Source organism: Watersipora subatra, chromosome 8, assembly GCF_963576615.1.
Source record: "Watersipora subatra chromosome 8, tzWatSuba1.1, whole genome shotgun sequence".
In the NCBI taxonomy this organism is placed as follows: domain Eukaryota; kingdom Metazoa; phylum Bryozoa; class Gymnolaemata; order Cheilostomatida; family Watersiporidae; genus Watersipora; species Watersipora subatra.
This window is the reverse complement of record NC_088715.1, coordinates 24,931,589-24,956,434: the sequence shown is the minus strand read 5'-3', so window position 1 is coordinate 24,956,434 and position 24,846 is coordinate 24,931,589. Positions and strand designations below refer to the sequence as shown.

Below are 24,846 nucleotides of genomic sequence, written 5' to 3'. Positions count from 1 at the left end.
AATCACTACCTTGTGTCAGTTTGTTGAATTTAGCTCTCTCAACAATGAGATTTCTCCTAACTCCGAAGTATTGATTGAATGCATCGATCACAGAATCGTAGTCAGTTTCTTCTATTCCACGGCTAAGCACTACATCCTCTGCTTGCTCCCCTAACGTATAAATAAGAGTGTTAATCTGTTCACGCTGAGGTCTAGTATCCAAACCACTCGCTTCTCTATACCTCCTCCATCTACTATACCATCTCGTCCAACCGGCAGGTTCGGCAAAGTCAAATTTGTCAGGTGGATACAGCTTGGGTGCAGAATAATGCACTCTTAATGGCTCCACCGTTTGTTCATCGGCATCACCGGCTTCCCCCTCTTCGTCAGACATGATACAAACACCGCTGCCACCATGTGTAGTTGTTACTAGTTAGATGGTAGGAGATTATTTATTCTGCATGTGAACAACGATAATAAAGAAGTAGCCATTACCGTTGTAACGAGCGCAACTGTCTATATTTATTTGACGTCCTTTAACACAAAACCCGGAGGTACACAACTCCTAGTATTATACAATGCAGTGTAACATAACACGAATATAGCACACACTTTATCGAAAAAAGCTTGCTCCAGTGATAATGATAATGATAAGGATTGCAGTTACTACCAAAGTTTGTTCCATATAACTGGCAGTCCTGATCTATGAGAACAGTGACTGTTGTTATTTGAATTTAGCAGCACCAGTACTGACCTACTTTGTCTCCAACACCAGCCAAGATGAATCAACCAGCAGTACAAATTAATTCTAGTAAAAACAGTCAACGATAGTGATGTGTAAAATTATAAAAATCAGGTAAAGGTTCACTAAAGGCTGACTGTGAGTAGTAACAGAAGCAAGCTACTAACCAGCTATTAGCAAGCTACTAACTACTAACCAGCTACTAGCAAACTTATAACCAGAGCTACTACTAAAAACTACTAACCAGTTACTAACAAGATTCTAACCAGCTACTACTAGCAAGCTACTACTAACCAGCTATTAGCAAGCTACTACTAGCCAGTTGCTAGCAAGCTACTACTAACCAGCTACGAGCAAGCTTCTAACCAGCTACTAGCAAACCTCTAACCATCTGCTAGCAAGCTACCAACCAGCTGCTAGCAAGCTACTAAAAAGCTACTACTAGCAAGCTACTACTAACCAGCTACTAGCAAGCTACTACTTACCAGCTACTAGCAAGCTTCTTCTAAACAGCTACTGCTGTACTATTGCTACTAATGCAGGAATAAAACGCTAAACTCACCTGTGAAATGATATATCATTAACCCTCCGTGTTTCAGGGTTGTCGTAGCGGTAGCAATTAATGACAAAACACTTATTTCCAGCAGATATATCAGTTTTTTTCTTGGGATAACTATGATCCGCCATTTCACTAATTACAGCAGGAAGCTCATGTAGCAGTAGTCAAGATGGCACTCAAGTCGTTGCACGGAAGTTAATTGGTTTAGATAGGCCAATACCGTTCTAGGGGAAGTATAATTCAGTGGTTATACCTACATCATATGACGAGCGCTATGATTCGTTCAGAAGCGTGAGCCTGAGCTTCGTAAGAAGTATTTACAGAGGACGTGTACTAGTATGTACTTGCGGTAGCAAAATGTAAGGCTACTCGTTGAACACGCCAACACGGTCTAGTTGTGTATTTGTTTGTATGAAGGTTAGACTTTGGCGTGGTAAGTATTTTACGAATATGCTGTGAGAAACTATTGATACTTATAAGTAATAACCGAAGACGTATACGTACTCGATACTTTCTCGATAGTAATAGTACACTTGTAATTAGCCCCAGGGGCCTTGAGAGAGTGCCTCAGAAGTAAAAACTTGGTTAATACTCTGGTTCACCTAGATTCCAGCATTAGGCTGAGTTATGTTTCAGTCTGAGATTTAAGTCTTAAGTCTCTAACGGTATATGACAAGGTCGTTCATTTAAATGTTTTACATAGTTTTAGACAATTTCTATATGAAAAAGAACGGTAAATGTACAAGGTGTAGTTACTATTATTACTTTAGTTTTTAAATTATCTAACGCTTACACATTTATGTATTTGCTAGCCCATATTAATCAATTTTATTGTGACGGCGTTTGTTTTACGGTGTCTCTTTAATTAGCATACATAAAGTTTTGTATTACGTAATGACACTTGCTGTTGTATATTCTTTCAGATGGGTGACGAAATGTTTTCTATTAACTCGGCCGAGTCAGACTCCCATGAGTTTGATCTTAGACGAAACGAAAACAGTCCCTACCCTCCTCCTAAGGTAGACCAAATAAGGCGACATCTGCGATTCTTTTTTATGACGCCGTGTGAGAAGTATCAAGCTCGTCGCAGAAAACCATGGAAACTGATTGTTCAGTTTCTCAAGATAATAATTGTGACAATTCAGGTTAGTAAGCCATAATAGCTGATATTTGTACATTTTTCGTTTATTGTTAATATGCTACTTTTTATCTTTATAGTTTTAGAATTATTTTTTAAATGTATAGCCAAAATACGTTTTTTAATATTTACCTGGCAATCAATATAAAAAATATATAAATTTCAACACGCCTAACTTTAAAAAGCTAACTAATTTAAATGTATGATACTAGTCTTTTAACCAATTTTAATCATTTGTTTATCAAAGCAACAAGCTGTTTGTGTTTAGGTCTTCTCTCTGGCTAATGAACGGACAAATTTTGTCAACTACCAAGACAAAACTAAACTTGCCTTAGAACATATTTTATTCAACAAATGGGATCCTGCATATGAGACACTACCTTATCCACCAGCGACTGGTGAATATGCCCTCTACAAATACTCAGAGCTTGTCGACCATATTAACTATGCTATGGAAATGGTAAGAAGACTGTTTCTCGCTGCTGATTATGAAATTGTGTCGGTGTCACTTTTGTATTTTATTTTTATGCAAACCATTATTTTTGATAATGTCATTTTTTATTTTTGTAGTACAACAAGACTGTGGAGGTGGCCATTGGAGCATATGGTTATCCAGAAGCGCAGTCTCAGCTAAAATCAAAATACGCACATCTTAAGCTTACCTATTTTCGAAGGGGAGATATATTTCCCAACAACTTCACCTACAAGCTCAACCCGAACCTTGACAATGGTATGTTCATTTTTGATATATGTAGTGATTGTAAGACAATCATGTTTAGTATTGCTGTATTGAACAAGAGTCATCAATCACCTAATACTTAAAAGTGTTCTAGCCTGTGCTACTTTGGTACAATTTATGCTACTTTAATGTGCTATTATGATTTAATTTATGTTGCTCTGTATAATCTATATGAATATGATATACCACAGGACCTCTATTTAAACACCACTTCTATTTGACTTTCATTCTGACATTCATTATGTTTATTCTTCACAAACCCATTATAGAAAGTGATCAGTAGAATATGGCCCACAAAATCGTGTTAATCATGACTAGATTACATCAATAATAATTAATTCTTTCATTGTTGCTGTGGTGGTTGCCATGGTGATGGTACTCCAGAAGAACAATTGTCACATTCATCATAACTACACTCGGAAATTCACTTCTGAAATTCAGTAAAATAGTTAAAATTACACGCTAAAACTTAACTTAGTATGTGTTTAGTAAGCTAAACTTATTTGAGATGAGTTCAAGGTTTATGTTATACGTTCGTCTGTCTTGAAGGTAAGAACTCCCTGCGGTACATACTGCACATGGTATATTATAATGCTATATTTTATTGCAGATCATAACCACTAAATACAATAAATTCGCTGTAGGTAACTATAGTTACTAAGGTTAACATACTATTTTGTTACTAATTTTTAATATTTGCAGCACTTACTGTATATAAACCGTTGATGATTTTTACCAGGGGATGTTTGCATTATATAATTACTATAGTTTCTATACCCCTACATACGATCTTTTCACCATTTGATGCTAACCCTAGAACGGATCGATATGTAAATATGAAACAGTATATGAAAAACAGTTAAGCAAATTGCTGACAGCATTAATGTCATTGCGCCCGACAGAGGGTGCAGAATATCGGTGACATTAGGGCGATATCGCTTCACCCATAACGGATTAAATTTATTTTCCCAAAATTTTGATAAGCTACTCGAAAAATACAGCTCCACCCTCTATTTGAACATCACCTCTAATAAAATGCCATATAGGAAAAGGGTTGAAAAATAAAATGCCATGGCGTTCAAATCGAGATTTTACGGTAGTCTATTCTTTGTAATAAAGTTTATACAACTCTGATATAATCTTTGCTATTCTAGTAAAGTTTATGCTACTTTATGATATTTTATGCTACTCTGCTATAATGTAAGCCTATGCTACTCTGATATAATAGAGGATTATGCTACTCTGATATAATCTACATGTACTGATATAATTAATGTCCTCTTGTATAATCTACGCTGCTGTGCTATAATCTGTGATACTCTAATAAAATATATATTACTGTGATGTAATCTATATTACTGTGATGTAAACCATGTAATCTATATTACTGTGATATAATCTATATTACTATGATATAATCTATATTACTGTGATGTAATCTGTATTACTGTGATGCAATCTATATTACTGTGATGCAATCTATATTACTGTGATGCAATCTATATTACTGTGATGTAATCTATATTACTGTGATATAGTCTATATTACTGTGTTATAGTCTATATTACTGTGATGTAGTCTATATTATTTACTGTGATGCGATCTATATTGCTTTAATTAAACTTTGCTATTCTCATGTACTCCTATGCTACTTTGATCCATTTTAGCTTTTCGCCCACTTTTTCTTCTTTTTAATGTTATGTTATTCTAATCCTTTCCTTTAATTTGTACAATGTCTGTGGACGTGTTGTCCTATCTGGTATGGTGTTTGATTTGCACTGTTCTAATGCCATCTGCTATACTCAATCATATGTTATAAGACTCTCATGCTATGGATTTCACACCAGTCCATACACTAGTCCACGCACCAGTCCACACACTAGTTCACACACCAGTCCACGCACCAGTCCACACACTAGTCCACGCACCAGTCCACACACTAGTCCACACACCAGTCCACATTTTAGTCTACACCAGTCCACACACAGTCAACACACTAGTTCACACACTAGTCAACGCACCAGTCCACACACTAGTCCATGCACCAGTCCACACACTAGTCCACACACCAGTCCACGTTTTAGTCTACACTAGTCCACGCACCAGTCCACACACAGTCAACACACTAGTTCACACACTAGTCAACGCACCAATCCACACACCAGTCAACACACCAGTCCACACACTAGTCCACACACTATTCCAGTTGATTCTATGGTGTTACTACTACATTTTGTTGAATTAAAAAGGAAGTTAGAAATGTTCCTGAGATCAAGTCACAAAGTTCATTAATGTCTTGCACAGACATTCACTGACTTCGGGTGACTTCATTTCTAGTATTCTTAGAGCAGAATGCTCATGCCGCTCTGTTTCTTAGTTGTTCATCTGTTTCACCAGCTCCACTTATTTGTTTGGTTTAGTCCACACTCTATAGGTAATCATGCTAGTGAAGGCTGGTTCACACTATATCGCTGTTTGTCAGCATTTTCCTTTCAATGTTCATCATCGATTATGTAAACTGTGAACCGAAGGCATCGGACGAAGCATCGCGGATACGTCGGGAAAGTTTGCAGCTATGAAACTTTCCCGATATTTCGCTGAGCAGCGACGACCGCCTTTCAAATGTGAACCATTTCGGCGATAGCAATCCGCGGTTAGTGTGATTTATTCATATTCGTTTATGATAGTCGCTGTGGGACTAGTTTTTTATTCCAGCATGCGAAAACAAAGAGGCTTCTTCGCGAAAATTTTAAAAGATAAATAAAAACACGTCTTGGAGTATTTCCTGATGCAAACACAGATTTGTTTGTGATAGCGTGAACATGGTTATCATCAACAATAACCGAAGTATTGTGGCATCAACACCGATATACGGTGATATAGTGTGAACCAGGCTTTAGAGTGAGGGCGAGCTTGAGAGAATTAGCGCTTAATCTCATCTGCGGATGACAGGGTGTAAAGAGCATTCATTTGTGTGATATTTTTCTTTCACAACTTACAATTGATCTATTCAGGGGTGTTGATGACTGATTCCTATTTGTTCATAAAGTTCAGCTTATATCATATTCAGCTGCCCTATGCATATATTTATTGAAAAGCATGGATTCGGCAGATACTGCAGTGCATATCAGTACCTACTATCATTTCGGGTCAGCAACTGTACTATATAGAAAGTCATACCTTAGAGGCCATAGAGCCCATGTGTTAAACTCACGGCCCGCGGGCCAAATCTGTCCTACTATGTAATCATATCTGGCCCGCAAAATCATTTTACATTATCGTTATTCATGACCCATCAATATGAAGAGATACGGGTTTCGGCTACAGATCCCATAATGCAACACTTCAGCTGCCTTCCTGTGTACTTTTCTTGTTAATTAAGTCTAACTATTAAAAGATATTAGAAAGTTAGAAAAGTTGCTTTTGAAAGCAGAGTTTTTAATAACCAGTAGGAAACTTAAGTTTATGTTTTCTGACAATGTTATATAATTTTCGCAAGAAATATTTGTAAGGAGAGCAAAATATTAAATATAAGTTATTTAAGGATTAAGTCTGTTTCAGAGTGATATTCATGTATGCTTTTATTCATATTTATGTTCCAAAAACATGTAGTTTTATTGTGTTCAATAATTATTTTTTTCTTTCGACCTATGGTGTGCTTTGAATTTCGGCCCCTTGTACAAATGACTTTGACATCCTTACCATAAAGTGTCAGCTGTTGATTTATATAATATTTTCATATAGTTGCTGACTTCAAAACATTTCTTTATGAATGCTCATTACCTAAAGGAACTTTTCATGTGACACAATTTCTTGTTGCTTAGCTGGTACATAGGCATTGGCATTTGGCATTGGCATTTGGTATGGCATTTGGCATGCGCAGTGATGGCAGGCGCAGCATTTATGGGTGGTACATATTTGAGTCCTAGATATTGCTTGGTCTGTTTTTATGAGCGTACAAACACAGTGTTTTTTCCACCAATCAGCAACAAACATTCAAGAACTCTTCTTAAAACGTGTTATTCGCTTCCCCAGCGTCATATGACACGTTTGCCCTTGCACCCTTTAATATCAACTTATCTATTCAACAGTCAAGTTGTGGCTTTTATATGCCTAAGCGTAGAATACTGGGAGATATTTGGTCAACAGCAACTTACAAAATCATATTAATTTAGGTACATAAACCATTCTTACTAAGGGAACAGTTGTGATTTTCTTACGAACCCTCAAAAATTTGAAAGTAAACATGCTGAGTGACTTGAATTTGAAAGATATTTCAATCATACATGAGTTTTAGCTTTGAATTTTCACGAACTCAGGCTGACCTAGTTGCTGTGAGGCATGACAGGTTGATAGATATGCTTGTAATAACTGTTTTTTGCAATTAATGTTTTTAATGATAATTTTAGACAAATAATTTTACCATTAACAGGCAACAGTACTATTAGAGATGCATTCATTTTAATTGATGCTGATTTTGCTTTACTGTCATTATAGCTTCACTATTGTTTTGAATAAATAGCATCAGTCGTATCCATGTTGCTTCGACAATGCCTTCAGTTTATGGTTTCTTCGGACATATAAAATATTGCAAACAATCTGGAGGCTTCTGAAAACTTTGTTCAATATATCAGGAAATTGCTCTTAATTACTCTTAAATTACTCAATAATATAGTTATTCATGTGTTATATAGTAATATAGTTATTCATGTGTTATATAGTAATATAATTATTCATGTGTTATATAGTAATATAGTTATTCATGTGTTATATAGTAATACAGTTATTCATGTGTTATATAATAATATAGTTATTCATGTGTTATATAGTAATATAGTTATTCATGTGTTATATAGTAATATAGTTATTTATGTGTTATATAGTAATATAGTTATTTATGTGTTATATAGTAATATAGTTATTCATGTGTTATATAGTAATATAGTTATGTGTTATATAGTAATATAGTTATTCATGTGTTATTTAGTAATATAGTTATTTATGTGTTATATAGTAATATAGTTATTCATGTGTTATATAATAATATAGTTATTCATGTGTTATATAATAATATAGTTATTCATGTGTTATATAATAATATAGTTATTTATGTGTTATATAGTAATATAGTTATTTATGTGTTATATAGTAATATAGTTATTTATGTGTTATATAGTAATATAGTTATTCATGTGCTATATAGTAATATAGTTATTTATGTGTTATATAATAATATAGTTATTTATGTGTTATATAGTAATATAGTTATTCATGTGTTATATAATAATATAGTTATTTATGTGTTATATAATAATATAGTTATTTATGTGTTATATAGTAATATAGTTATTCATGGGTTATATAGTAATATAGTTACTGTGAAACCTTTATTTGAATGCCATGACATACTATTTTTAACCCCTCCCTTTAGTGACACTTTATTGGAGGTGATGTTCAAATAAAGGGTGGCGTTATATTTTTCAAACACCACATCAGAACGCTGAGAACATAAATTCAACCTTTTCACAAGCGAATCGAATGTGGCCTATATTTGGTATTCTCCTTCGGGTGGTAGGACATTGACCCTTTTGGATGCAAGAAATTTGCTACTTACCTCCAACTTGTAACCTTTAAATACACGAGGAAGCTGATACATATCTCTACCAGTTGATATCTATTGCTTACAATTAACTTTTGTTGATCTCATAGCCTGCCTCGTATATGTCTGTATACCTGTGTATATGTCTTAATATGTGTGTGTATATGTTTGTGTATATACTTGTATATGTGTATATATATATATATTTATATGTGTGTGCATATGTGTGTCTGTATATGCATGTATACACATGTATATGTGTGTGTATATATATGCGTGTGCATATGCGTGTATGTGTGTGTATATGTATGTATACGTGTGTATATGTGTGTTTATATATGACCAAGTTTGCTGCTAGCCTCATATAAGTTACCAACCCTGGTTACTTCAATTTTTACAAAATAATAACATAGAATAATACAAAGCAAAAAGTTGTGGATCACTGATATTGCATTGAATTTAACACGTAGCAACATAGTATCTCTTTGTTTCAGTCTTCTTTAACTTAACTGCTGTGAGGAAGGATAACGGCACAGAAGAGTACGACGTTGTGGAGTTCCTGCGGCAGCACGGTTATCATTTTACAGTTCAAAAACTCCATTCAATAGAGCTAAGCTTTGCCCTCGATGGAATACATATCAATGCTCACAGCGCTCTCAGCTCTTTCACTGACCCGGACTGTCTAAATATAAATGCTACGGTATGTGCTTAACCTTATAGTAGTTATAAACATTACAGTGGGTACCCTAAACTTATAATAGATATAAAAACTGCAGTGGGTGCCCTAACCTTATAATAGATATAAACACTACATTGGGTGCCCTAACCTTATAATAGATATAAACGCTACAGTGGGTACCCTAACCTTATAATAGATATAAACACTACACAGTGGGTACCCTAAACCTACAATAGATATAAACACTACAGTGGGTACCCTAACTTTATAATAGATATAAACACTACAGTGGGTGCCATACACTTTTAATAGATATAAACACTACAGTGGATGCCATACAATTTTAATAGATATTAACATTACAGTGGGTGCCCTAACCTTATAATAGATATAAACACTACACAGTGGGTACCCTAAACCTACAATAGATATAAACACTACAGTGGGTACCCTAACTTTATAATAGATATAAACACTACAGTGGGTGCCATACACTTTTAATAGATATAAACACTACAGTGGGTGCCATACACTTTTAATAGATATTAACATTACAGTGGGTGCCCTAACCTTATAATAGCTATAAACACTACAGTGGGTGCCCCAAACCTATGATAGATATTAACACTACAGTGGGTGCCCTAACCTTATAATAGATATAAACACTACAGTGGGTGCCCTAACCTTACAATAAATCCAAACACTACAGTGGGTACCTAACCTTATAATAGATATAAACACTGCTGTAGGTATCCTATACTTACAATAGATACAAACACTACAGTGGGTGCCATACACTTTTAATAGATATAAACACTACAGTGGGTGCCATACACTTTTAATAGATACAAACACTACAGTGGGTATCCACAACATATAATAGATACGAACAGTGGGTAGTCTGTGGTTAGCATAATCCTACAAAATTGCAACTATGGAGAACTTTTATCTGTGAAATTTTGATGATCGTAAAAGCAAACCAATCCTTCAGTTTAAATTGTGTTGTGATATTTATTATTATTACATTATAAAATTTAGTTCACTGTTCTTAGATGTGTTTTTAAGTTGAGTATGTCATATTTCATGAGTTTGCATGGGATTGTCTTTTTGTAAATGCGACTTTATTTCCCTTCAACCTTTACTGATCATCTGTACTCTCTCTCTGAAGGCCATATATGACAACAATGACCATGATGGACAGATATTGGTGCGTATGAAGATTGACCTTGACCCACTAAAGTGCAATGATGGCAGCTCCTATGACGGTACCCTAAGTATGCCCTATGAATGGAAAGTTAATGCTCTTTTTCTTGATGTTTAGAGGTTTCTTTTAAGCTCACATAATATCTTTAGTGTATTCATAAATTATTTTTGTACATCTTTCTATGCATGCACATGCATGACATGTATCTGTACACGCATGTGTATCTAAAATATTTTTGATATATGTGAAGGAGGTGTAGCTGTATACCTTATGCTACATGTATGTATTGGCAATAGTTTAAAGGTTGACTTGCAACAAAATTCACATTACAGTTATTTGGTATCAAAAGATTCACCATGTCTTACTCTGTTGTGTAGTAGGTGCCAAATACATGGAAATGTGATTACAAGCTCTTAAAAGCTCAAAAACGAAAAGCCGCCGTAGATTGGAATCTCATTTTTAGCTTTTAAGAGCTTGTAATCACATTTCCACATATTTGGCACCTACAACACAACAGAGTAAGACATGGTGAATCTTTCGATATCAAATAACTGCAATGTGAATTTTGTCGCAAGTCAACCTTTAATCAGAAGATGTAAAGCATACCATAGAAACGATTAAAGCATAACTGCCACAAACAGTTTTCATTGTTTTTGCTAGGTAAATCAGACACGCTGATTCCGATTTTGTCTTGAAGGCTTTTTTACAGCGATTCAATATCGGTTTCACAAAAGACACAATCAACACAACAAGCCCTGACCATAAGTATGTGACGTAGCCTAGCTTTTTAGGGACGGAAGTTGGGGATGTTTAGTCCGATCTAGAATTATAGAGATGGGCGTCTTAAAACCCATTATTCTCTAAATTCAGCCTTCAAAATAATCTCAGTCTTTTTTAAAAAGTAAATAAGCTATTTAACATTGCTTGTAGCTTGTTACAGGATGTTTAATAGGCTGAACGCCGAGAAAATGAGCTCAAAAAAGCGCGACACTATCACAAGCTAGCGTTGTTATCGCCCTTTTTGTTATCGAACAACAATGAAAGCTGTTCGTAGCTGTTATGTTTTAAGTTCAATGTTTATTATGTACGACTCAATACCTCTGACAGGTTTATATATCTTAATAGCTCGTATATCACGTGATATACAGTGATTTTTACTAACATATTTATTTTTATTATTGATTATTATAACCTATTGATTATGACTTATTGATTTTGATTAACTAGTACCTATGCTTAATTTGTATATATTTTACACTCGCTGCAAGCATTACATGCGAGTCAAATGTCTTGACTGTCTGACTCTGACATCTGTTTTCTTATCGTTTGCATTACACCATAGCAGATTTTAATAACTCGTTTTAATGTCTTTGCTATTCCTCGTGCACGGAGGAAAGAGTTCAAAGGAATTCCTCATTCACGGAGAACAATTGAAATCTCTGATCCCTAGCACATTTGCGGTTCAATGGGTTGCCCACGCCGACCAGCGCAGGAGAAACAGGCTGATGCTGACAGTGTAGCGCGCGTGCGGCGCCGAACATCTGAGGGCATCACTGACCTGTTATTGCTCTCCGCTTCACGCGGCTAAAAGCCGCTTGTCTCTCTAAGAAGCGAACGGCCGCCTTCTGTAGTCGGTGCCATCTATTTAACAGGCAAGAGCCTCGTTCGTTATTGGAATTAACCAGACAGATTGCTCCACAAACTAAGAACGGCCATGCACAATAGATTTTATTGCTGTACTTTCACATCGTCATACATAAGCCTTTACTGCGGTCTCACTGATCACTGACCTTGTTTTATCACAGATTCTACCACGCAGACATCATTGATGTTGGTTCTGGACATCTGCGTTATGGTCTTCTGCTGCATCTCTCTGGTAACCTGTCTCAGGTCCATTAAAAAGGCCTTGCACCTCTTACAGGTAAGACTTACCAAATTGCATGTTCTATGTTCCTTCTGTTGCAATGTGACCATTGAAAAAGAAGACAAGAATTTTGACTTCCATGCTCAGGCCAAACAGGCCTGCGCGGACCTACACAGTAATGCACTTCAGGGTTTGAAGTAAAGTTGACTTTAGCCAGTGCCGTATTGAGCTCTTCACTTTTATCTTACAATGAGCTCTTGCCATCAATTTCACAATGAACTCTTTCCACCAAATTCGCAAAGAGCTTTTCTTCCTCATCTAACAATCAGCTCTTCCCACACATTTCACTATGAGGTCTTTATAATAGGCTCACTCCTACAGTCAATATCTCTTGGTCATACAGATGCACACAACACTTATAGCATTTGTAGCAGTATAATACACTCATGTTTATTCATTGTAATCACGTCATTTGGAGCAGTTTGCTCTTGTGTTTATAAATTGTACTCATGTCATTTCTATTTGTATAAGCTTGTGTTTATAGGCTGTAGTCGTGTCATTTGTTTGTAGCTATCAAAGCGCTTCTTTAAGAAGCACTTCAACTATAAGCTCAAGGGTGAGGACATCATGCTGTTCATCAGTCTTTGGTTTGTCATGATAGTCGTCTCAGATGTACTCACAATCATTGGGACTGCTTTCAAGATGTCTCTCTACCAGCGGGTATATCATACTCAATATCATACTCAATAACATCCATTATACTGTGTATCTATACCCTCATATCATGATACATTGTGCTGCATGTGACTTACTTTCTTACCGTTCCTTGTTGTACTTTGTCTATCATATGATGTACGTTGATACATTTATCTACCATATATGTCACATTTTATCTAATGGGCTGCTGTACTATGTATAGTCAACTCTCTTGTTACAATAGATTGTACGTTGATGATAATTTGATTACAGGAGTTTGAATACTATGACACGGCAACCATGCTGCTCGGCATCGCAATCATTCTCATATGGATGGGAGTCATGAGATATTTTGAATACTTCAAGAAGTATAATGTACGTATACAAATATCTCACCTTAACAAAGTCTGCCAGCTTACTCGTCTGTTATGTAACTATAAAGGAACATACCGTCACAAGTTTTTGTCCAATACTAGAATATAACTTTTCATACAGCTTTTTAAATGCACTTTGTCTGTCAGTGTTTTGTAGTGACTCATAACAATTTGAAAGGATCCGTTCCCTTCGTGCCTAGGAATACATTGGTGCTTTATCTTTTAGTACACTTTACCTACTCATGATTTGTGCCTTACCTTTTAGTACACATTACCTACTCATGATTTGCCTATTCTGCTACAAACCAGGCCGTTAGCCCTCACTTTATCACACATAGCACATTCTCAAGAGTTCAATTTTACAACATTGGCAGAGATAGTGCTGTGAATTGGCATTATAACCAAGGCAATTCACAGCACTATTTCTGAGATACCAGTGGCTATCATCAACTCTTATCTTATTTAGATAGGCAACCATAGATATCAGTAGAGATGGCATGTACTAGTATCTGTCATTGTTATACCCGTCACTAACTTGTATATGTGAGGAGTGCATCACCTATGTTGTAGGTCTTAGTTTTGACTTGCAAGAAGGCGCTGCCAGATGTTCTTAGGTTCCTGATATGTGCGTCTATATTCTATATTGCATTCACCATCTGCGGTTGGTTAGTTCTTGGCCCATACCATGTCAAGGTTAGTTATTTATATATTAAGCCATATATACTTACATATACGATACATATACACATATAGGAGGCTTCAACTATTATTTGTACATATACGTATAATACTGTTGTTTTCAACAAAATTGGAACACTCATATTTTCGCTTGTTTGCATTGAAAACATCATGGTTGGTCTTCCTTTATATGAAGTGCAATTTAAACATGTAAGCTTAGAAAACCTTTGATTAGCACAACATTCGTATGAGCAGACTGTTATAATATAGTATAATATAGTAGTACATATGGCCAAACACGTAATATGAAAGACCAAACAGGATGTAATATGAAAGACTAAACGGTATGTAATATGAAAGACTAAACAGTATGTAATATGAAAGACTAAACGGTATGTAATATGAAAGACTAAACAGTATGTAATATGAAAGACTAAACATTATGTAATATGAAAGACTAAACAGTATGTAATATGAAAGACTAAACAGTATGTAATATGAAAGACTAAACAGTATGTAATATGAAAGACTAAACGGTATGTAATGTGAAAGACTAAAGGGTATGTAATGTGAAAGACTAAACAGTATGTAATATGAAAGAATAAATGGTATGGAATATGAAAGACTAAACAGTATGTAATATGAAAGACTAAACGGTATGTAATATGAAAAACTAAACAGTATGTAATATGAAAAACTAAACAGTATGTAATATGAAAGACTAAACAGTATGTAATATGAAAGACTAAACAGTATGTAATATGAAAGACTAAACGGTATGTAATATGAAAAACTAAACAGTATGTAATATGAAAAACTAAACAGTATGTAATATGAAAGACTAAACAGTATGTAATATGAAAGACTAAACAGTATGTAATGTGAAAGACTAAACGGTATGTAATGTGAAAGACTAAACGGTATGTAATATGAAAGACTAAACAGTATGTAATATGAAAGACTAAACATTATGTAATATGAAAGACTAAACGGTATGTAATATGAAAGACTAAACGGTATGTAATATGAAAGACTAAATGGTATGTAATATGAAAGACTAAACAGTATGGAATATGAAAGAATAAACGGTATGGAATATGAAAGACTAAACGGTATGTAATATGAAAGACTAAATGGTATGTAATATGAAAGACTAAACAGTATGTAATATGAAAGACCAAACAGGATGTAATATGAAAGACTAAACGGTATGTAATATGAAAAACTAAACAGTATGTAATATGAAAAACTAAACAGTATGTAATATGAAAGACTAAACAGTATGTAATATGAAAGACTAAACAGTATGTAATATGAAAGACTAAACGGTATGTAATATGAAAGACTAAACAGTATGTAATATGAAAGACTAAACATTATGTAATATGAAAGACTAAACAGTATGTAATATGAAAGACTAAACAGTATGTAATATGAAAGACTAAACAGTATGTAATATGAAAGACTAAACGGTATGTAATGTGAAAGACTAAAGGGTATGTAATGTGAAAGACTAAACAGTATGTAATATGAAAGAATAAATGGTATGGAATATGAAAGACTAAACAGTATGTAATATGAAAGACTAAACGGTATGTAATATGAAAAACTAAACAGTATGTAATATGAAAAACTAAACAGTATGTAATATGAAAGACTAAACAGTATGTAATATGAAAGACTAAACAGTATGTAATATGAAAGACTAAACGGTATGTAATATGAAAGACTAAATGGTATGTAATATGAAAGACTAAACAGTATGGAATATGAAAGAATAAACGGTATGGAATATGAAAGACTAAACGGTATGTAATATGAAAGACTAAATGGTATGTAATATGAAAGACTAAACGGTATGTAATATGAAAGACCAAACAGTATGTAATATGAAAGACTAAACAGTATGGAATATGAAAGACTAAACGGTATGTAATATGAAAGACTAAATGGTATGTAATATGAAAGACTAAACAGTATGTAATATGAAAGACTAAACGGTATGTAATATGAAAGACTAAACAGTATGTAATATGAAAGACTAAACAGTATGTAATATGAAAGACTAAACAGTATGGAATATGAAAGACTAAACAGTATGTAATATGAAAGACTAAACGGTATGTAATATGAAAGACTAAACAGTATGTAATATGAAAGACTAAACAGTATGTAATATGAAAGACTAAACGGTATGTAATATGAAAGACTAAACAGTATGTAATATGAAAGACTAAACAGTATGTAATATGAAAGACTAAACAGTATGGAATATGAAAGACTAAAAATTATGTAATATGAAAGACTAAACAGTATGGAATATGAAAGACTAAACATTATGTAATATGAAAGACTAAACGGTATTTAATATGAAAGAATAAACAGTATATAATATGAAAGAATAAACAGTATATAATATGAAAGACTAAACAGTATGGAATATGAAAGACTAAACATTATGTAATATGAAAGACTAAACGGTATGTAATATGAAAGACTAAATGGTATGTAATATGAAAGACTTGTTTTGCCCAGATAATTTACTAAAACATACCCCATCCTGAAAGATCATTTTCGCTAATGCTTAGCTTCCACTGCTAAGTCTCGCTGTGGATAGTTAATTCTCTAACCATGACAATCTTTGAGATTAAAATAAAAGATTTGTGCGGATGATTGGCTAAAGACGAGACCATATATGTATCATTTGTGGAGTCTTTGTTCACACACCAGTTTATACGTTTACGAGTTCACCACCAGCTTAAAAATGAGCATTTTAAAAGCTATCAATCACCTCAAACATAAAAAAAAATCGCAAATGATAAAATAATGCCAATACTTTCTGATAAAATCGGCTAAAATTTTGTGTTATTACATCTTTAAACACTGTTCACAGCACTTTGGCAACTCTGAACAACTGAAGCCTATTCAGTAAGTTCTTGTCTTCTATTCCGTTCCTTGTTTCACAGCTACTCAAGGCTCGCCAAGACTTACTAAACATACCTACATGTAGATGCTAATCTTGACTCATTTCATCTTGATTGAGTGTGTCAGAATAGCTAGAACAACTATGGCCAAATGGCGAATCTAAATCCGGATCTTTGTAGTTTTTTTGTGGATCTTTCAAGTTAGTTGCCGAAAAAAATTTTTGTAAGCATTTTTTTTAATTTGATTTAAAAAAGATTTTTGTAAACTTTTCTTAGAATTTTTGTAAATTTATTGTTTTCATCAAAGAATTTTGTGAAAAAACAATCACAGAGCACGACTCACAAATACTCCTCATCATTTTTCTCACCGATATCAGACATATTTATTACAGCATATTCATTCACTGATTTTTAAAATTATGTGTATTAATAAAAAAATCTCAAACCATATTTGACGCTTTGTTTTAAGAAGTACACAAATAATTGTATTTTTATGTATGGTAAAAAAGAAAAATGGACATCTTTAGCTTGTTGTGGATCTTTAATTTGTCAGGTTTGGCTGTAACGGATCATGGCTAAAATCACTTGGCTATCGCAGAGCTAGAAGCTTGACTCATTCCATCTTGATTGAGAATAGCTAGGAGGTGAAAGCTGGGTTGAAATGGTTCCATGATTTTTAGTAATGGTGCATAAATTTTGCTGCCCGCATTCTTGTCAGCTTTTTACAGACCTTTCTTTCGTTTTACCCCAACTATTTTAGCTAACAGTACTTTCTCTCAAACGATAACAGAGGCTTTTAGTTTTACATCCCTTGCAGTTTCTATCATTGAAGAAGAATGAAGTTTTATATGTCATCCAAAAAATGAGAATTTGAAACAGCAGTGATATACAGTCAAACATGGATAACTCGCCCACGGATAGCTCGAACACATGGTTAATTTGAACGGTTTCTTTGGTCCGTTCCCACGTAATGATAAATTGCTATAGATAACTCGAACTCAACACTGTTAACTTGAACTGTTTTTTGCCCAACGGCTACCGAAACAGTTGTTATCGCTTTAGAAAATCACTTTATTCCAAGCCATAGAGCCACTTTATTTCCAAGCCATTTTAACCTCAACTTTTCGTAATTCATAAGCGTCGTTATTACCACCATCGGCAAAATATTTTTGTCAACGACTTTTCTAAAGGTTTGGTGAAATTTGATTTATACCAAACATCCGCTTAGCGATCGCCCTTCGGAAGCAAGGTAAAGTGAGGTAATCTTTGCATAAACTTCAAGAAAAATCGACAAATTTGATCGTGGGTAAAACGCTCAAAAGAAAAAGATGTCTTTTCTTTTGAGCATTTCAACAACGATCAAGTTTTGCCAATGTCAATCTAAAAAACGTCCTGGCAATAACATCACCTCAAACAACAAACTAATCTCAAGTGATAGAAAAATCTCTATGCTTTTTGATAAAAACGTTTTAAACTTTACATTAGAAGCATTTAATTTAAAACAAGCCATTTGTGCTTTTGATTTATATTATAGTTTGTATATGTACATGTATCTACTAATAAATAAGTAAATACATTGACTTGTGACAGTGCTCTGATAACTTGAACACTCTGATAATTCGAACACTTTCGCTCGGTCCTGTGAAGTTCGAGTTATCCATGTTTGACTGTATGTATTTGAATAGCATTTGTTTGGATGAAATGTATTATACTTGATATATATTAAATTTTGTTTTATTGCTTGATAACAAAAAAAGTCATAGATTGTTTTGAACAAGTTTTGCCTAAAATATGCAGAAGTGTTCGCAGTTTTCCCCATTCAATTCCAATAGGGGATGTATGTCTAACAATTGTTTTGATTGGTATGACCTATGACCTATTCAAGGAATTCATTCTACAGCATGATTTAAGGCTACTATATCTGTCGCTAACGGATACGCTAATACTCTTTGACCCTGACCAGCTTTAAAATTCCTTTTAAATGAATCTTATAATTCAAACTTAATTGAAATGCAATATAAAGATAAATGTTTTACTTATTACGTGAAATCCTGCATGAGAAGATAACTACAAATAATAGAATACTGCTATTATCTGTTACGTATCTCATATACATATAGAGTTAGCATTGTGTGCTGCGATTATTGATTATTTAGTATTGATAATATTAAATTCTCTTAATGTAACAATATTGGAAGTAGTTTGATAAATGTGTGTTGTAGAAAAAATAACAATATTTTCATGGTAATATGTGGATATATTGTAAAAGGAATAATAATATTGTGAGGGTAATATGTGCATATATTGTAAAAGGAATAATAATATTTTGATGGTAATATGTGCATATATTGTAAAAGGAATAATAATATTGTGATGGTAATATGCGCATATATTATAAAAGGAATAATAATATTGTGATGGTAATATGCGCATATATTATAAAAGGAATAATAATATTGCGATGGTAATATGTCCATATATTGTAAAAGGAATAATAATATTGTGAGGGTAATATGTGCATATATTGTAAAAGGAATAATAGTATTGTGATGGTAATATGTGCATATATTGTAAAAGGAATAATAATATTGTGATGGTAATGTGTGCATGTATTGGGAACTATTTAGTTTTTGGTTTTAGTCAAGCTATTTTCTTGTCATCTTTTTATCTTGACTTTCATAACAGGATTAGTTAACGCAGCATGTGGAGCAGGTATACATGTATATTCTTATACTTGTACTGTACATGTACTCATAGGCGTGTGATATGAGCAGCCACTATCACCAAGATCTGTCTTTATACTTAATGTAATTGTTTTTATGGCTGAGTTCTATAGAACTGGTTCTAATATTCTTTCAATTGCTGATAGATCAACAGGGTTGTCTCCACAGCTTTAGCCTCAGCTTTTACTCGTTCAATCCTAGTAGCTTTTTAACTTCTACAATGATCAACTGTTTTATTTTATAAGAGTGTATTTATTGTCTGTTACAGTTTGCTACGATAGCGACCTCATCCGAATGTCTGTTCTCATTGGTTAATGGTGATGACATGTTTGTCACCTTCAGCGTCATTAACCAGAAAGCCCCTCTCGCCATCTGGTACTTTTCCAGATTCTATCTCTACAGTTTCATCAGCCTCTTCATTTACTTTGTACTTAATCTTTTCATATCTGTCATAATAGACACATATGACGTAGTAAAGGTGAGCATCTCTCATCTCATTTTCTGCTGCACTCCGTAATTTTATTGCAAATGAATACTGTTTTTTCCAGACTATGAGCCGCTTCCCTATATAAGCAGCACCTGCTCTTTTTTATTTAAAACGATAAGAAAACAGTACATATGCCACACCTTTTGTATAGGCCGCAGAACTCTTAACAGTGCTTTTAACATGGCAGCAACTTTGCTGGTTAAAATGGAAACGTTCGATGAAACCCATGAAGTCGTCTTTTTCAGTGTCAGAGTTGAAAATCTCATCAGCGCGTGCAACCGCGCGGTTTCCTTCCTGAATAGCAGGATTGATGCCCTTCAGCTAAAAATTTTGCTTCATACGAGCTTTTTCATTTGGGTTCCATAATGATGGGGCAAGAATTTGAAAATAATTAATAGTTGGTAATTTGTCGTCTGTGTTCTATTTGCTAGATGAATAAAAAAGCAACGTCTGCTTCTTGGCTTAACTTTTCTTTTGTTTTGTTTCTACTTCCGGTTAGTGCGCCTCTAGTGGTGAAAGAAAAACCACATAATAGCCACAGCCTCTAAATAAGCCGCATGGGTCAAAACATCTGAAAAAAGTTGTGGCTAAAAATACATAAAAAACCAAAATAGTCCGGAAAAATGTTACTCTTATTAAGTAAGGAAATACTGTTACACATATATAATTTTTCTGAAAAATTTAATTTTTAGGCTAGTTAATTATGGCACTACATAAATGCTAAGAAAGCTGTCATAGAGCTGTCGGTTTCCATAGAGCGACGATTAGCGGCACACCCCTATAGCACACTATAGAAACATAGTCTTCTTTTCAGCTTTGCATGGTGTTTCAGTACTGGGGCACCCAAGTATCTCTACACTATCGCTGCATGGAAACTTGATAATTGTTTGATAGCAGATCAGATTGGGAAAACTTGTGGCTGCTGCTGTATAAGAAAAGCTTTAACAGAGAAAAACATTTAGAATAGTTTTTACCTTACATTGTGTGTTCAAGGCCGGTTCACACTATCTCGTCGTTTGTCAGCGTTTCCTTTTTGGCGTTCATCGTCGATTATGTGAACCATGAATTGATGGCATCGTTGAAGCATCGCGAACACGTCAGGAAAGTTTGCAGCTGTCAAACTTTCCCAATATTTTCCCAAGCATCGACGACCGCCTTTCAAATGTGAACCATTGCGGCGATGGTAATTCGTTGTCGCGGATAGATTGATTTATTCATATCCGTTTATGATAGTCGCTGCGGGACTAGTTCTTTATTCCAGCATGCGAAAACAACGAGGTTTCTTGGCGGAAATTTAAAAAGATAAATGCAAACACTACGCCACAGAATATTTCATGATGCAAACGATGGGATGCTGATGGGTATGAGATAGTGTGAACACGGTTATCATCGACGATCACCGAGGTATTGTGGCATCAACGCCGAAATATGGCACTATATATAGTGTATATAGACATATAGTAATATAGTGAGAATCAGTCTTTAATTTGATTAAGACACTCATATTGTAGAAACACTATAAGAATGACATGCCACAAACTGTTGTCGAGAAATTCATAGCTAGCTGTGAGGATGCCCCTGACTCTCCGCTCTATATCAGCGATGTGCAACACAGGCGTTGCTGCTGTCGTTTTTCAACTTGCTGCATGTGTCCTTTTTGTGACAGGTAAGCTATGAGTAAATCGCTCTGTCCATGTAGAAAAACCTTTCCTGTGGTTTTTCTACTGTTTGCACATTTAATTTTTTCTCATGCAAAACAATGATGCTTTAAAATTGTTCATACTTTCAAGTTCATTCACTCTTTGACTAGCAATTCTCTTTAAAAAGCTTTTTGTAAAACAAACTTCAGCCAGTTCATACAAGCTAATGTTTCCTTATTAGTCTGATCTTCTGTTTATTACCTGCAGGTGGGTGGATGAGGATATGGATTTATTAGCATAATCAGAGGCCGGAGCTCCCTCTATGTAATCCCTATGACGAGAGCATCGCTTAACCTGTACAGCGACAGCATAGCTACATCTGTACAGCGACAGCAAAGCTGCACCTGTACAGCGACAGCAAAGCTCTACCTGTACGACGACAATATAGCTACATCCATATGATGACTGCATAGCTACTTCTATTCGATGACTGCATGATTGTACCCGTATGCTTCAGGGTCCCTCATTCACGGGCGATCCCAGTAGTCGGCTTTCAAACCTCTTCTAACAAATATTTAGTGCATGATCAAGCTGATAGCCGATTGGCCAGCCATTAAATACTTTTCTATACTTTGTTATATCGATATTTATTCTATCGTGCAAAATTTTGTGCTGCCTCATCAATATTCATGCATAATCTTACCAGTCTTACCAGGCCTGACCAAAATGCAAGTTTACCTCATTTTTTGATAATAATAATAATAATAATAATAGTCATAGAGCTGTAATGTAACTTGCACAATTCGTCCATCCAACATATATTTTAGCCTTAGCCTATACTTGGACATCAGCGCAGTTCTTCCACTTTGTTGAAACTTCCATTTTCATTTAGAATAACTCAGCTAACTTTTACATAATGTCAAATATCTTAATAACTCTTTGTGGTACCACTCTAAATTATGATACTGTAGATATTGAAATATATTCGTACAGCAAACTAGCATCAACCTAAGGTGTTATTTGAATCCCTCTGTACTGTGCCGGCAAACAAAGGTATCATTTGAATCCCTCTGTACTGTACCAGCAACCAAAGTATCATTTGAATCCCTCTGTACTGCACCAACAACCAAAGGTATCATTTGAATCCCTCTGTACTGTGCCAACAACCAGAGGTATCATTTGAATCCTCTGTAATGTGCCAGCAAACAAAGGTATCATTTGAATCCTCTGTACTGTGCCAACAAACAAAGGTATTATTTGAATCCTCTGCACTGTGCCAACAAACAAAGGTATTATTTGAATCCTCTGCACTGTGCCAACAAACTAAGGTATTATTTGAATCCTCTGCACTGTGCCAACAAACAAAGGTAATATTTGAACCCCTCTGCACTGTGCCATTAACCGAAGGTATTATTTTAACCCCATGTATTGTGCCATTAAATCCAATTGAAAAATACATTTCTGACTTTATAGTAGACGATTGCTGCTTTAACGATGTAGTTGCACCAAACTTTAGTTGATTCTATTAGAAAGTATAGGAAATTATTCCATCATTTCTGATAGCTTTTGATGTTTGAGGTGATCTGACTGCTAAGATGTTTGAGATTGAAATCAACAAAACTTTATCGCTGTTAAAGCGCTCAGAAGAAAAAGATGTGTCCAGACTTGCCCAAAATGATGTATATCGCCTCGAGGCTGCCTGTCTCTCGTTAATTTAACATAGGGTATTGCTATCAAATTCGAGTGCTACGCTGCTCTATTGGCGTATATTTTAATTTGTACTTGCTCTTAAATGTCGGAATGAAATTATAAATTTAGCTACATGTATATTGCTATAGGTGTCTCAAGTAAGGTGATTAAAATTTGTCATACTAGTTTCCTCTAAATGCTGTGTAACCATCTGAATACGTACTACGATTCTGTCAGTCTACGGTAATTAGGTTGTCAAGTAAACATGATATGTTCATGGGGCTTTTGTATCAGCGAAGTTCTCAATTGTTACCTAGCCGGAAACTAGTTACTAGATAAAAATACGTTTTTGTATCAAGTCTTTTCCGCAGCTGACGTTATCAAGCAGAAAATTCAATAATCTCCCGCCTGATGACGATCAATTCCCTGCCTCGATTGCTTCCATCTGGTACTTGTATTAAACCAATCTTACTATTTCGGCGCTGCTCTCTGAACATACTAACTGCATTTAATTGTTATTTCTGTCAGAGTTAGAAACATTGAAAGTTGGAATCTGTTGCAAACAGCATAACAAAAATCAGCAATCACGCTAAGATTGGCAAATCACAAAACAAAAGCGCTAAAGCAAAAGCGTGAAAAACTACGAGGCTAGGAAAGCATCAGTGTTGGAAGCATTGAAGCGTTACCATGACAACATAGTAGTAGCATTGAAGCATTGCCACCCTGCTGCCACAAACAGCGTAATAAATGATGTACTGAAAAAATATCAAGCGTAGGAACCTTCTAACCGTTACAGCTGATGAGAGACATTAACAAGCATGGTAGATGTATGACCAATTATGATTCATCATTGTCACCACTACGCATGAAGGAGATGTATGACCATATGATAATCAATTATGATTGTCACCACTACATATGAAGGAGAACAGTACATCACAAGAATCACCAAAGATTATTCTACAGAGCAAGCTGTGAGGTAGTTATTTACCTACTATTTCTAATTTCAAGTACAGTAGACGCTCCTACAAAGTAAATAGTCTGTTTCAACAGCGTTTACGTTATAGGGAGTTTGTGTTATTCAAAGAGCAAAATGTAAATTGCCTAATCCGTTCCAAGATATTTTCAAACT

General features: G+C 34.7%; 1 protein-coding gene across 2 annotated transcripts; it reads left to right on the top strand.

Annotated features, from left to right (window-relative positions):
• Positions 1 to 1,681: 1,681 nt before the first annotated feature.
• Positions 1,682 to 23,026, top strand: LOC137401479 (mucolipin-3-like). Of its 2 annotated transcripts, none has more exons than XM_068087846.1 (13): positions 1,682 to 1,713; positions 2,204 to 2,425; positions 2,687 to 2,878; positions 2,989 to 3,148; positions 9,251 to 9,456; positions 10,604 to 10,700; positions 12,445 to 12,560; positions 13,074 to 13,223; positions 13,473 to 13,574; positions 14,144 to 14,266; positions 20,167 to 20,376; positions 21,897 to 22,051; positions 22,293 to 23,026. In XM_068087846.1, the coding sequence occupies exons 2-13, from the start codon at positions 2,204 to 2,206 to the stop codon at positions 22,324 to 22,326; spliced, it is 1,767 nt and encodes a 588-aa protein (XP_067943947.1). In that variant the 5' UTR covers positions 1,682 to 1,713; the 3' UTR covers positions 22,327 to 23,026. The 2 variants fall into 2 exon arrangements, with proteins under 2 accessions (XP_067943947.1, XP_067943946.1); XM_068087845.1 differs by having other exon boundaries at positions 10,604 to 10,709.
• The last annotated feature ends 1,820 nt before the right edge of the window (positions 23,027 to 24,846 follow it).

Bases quoted from the DNA above. Each gene is read 5' to 3' on its own strand.
- LOC137401479 (XM_068087845.1), top strand. From the start codon at position 2,204: ATGGGTGACGAAATGTTTTCTATTAACTCGGCCGAGTCAGACTCCCAT. The intron at 3,149-9,250 runs GTATGTTCATTT...TCTTTGTTTCAG, and splicing joins CAACCCGAACCTTGACAATG to TCTTCTTTAACTTAACTGCT. The intron at 12,561-13,073 runs GTAAGACTTACC...ATTTGTTTGTAG, and splicing joins AGGCCTTGCACCTCTTACAG to CTATCAAAGCGCTTCTTTAA.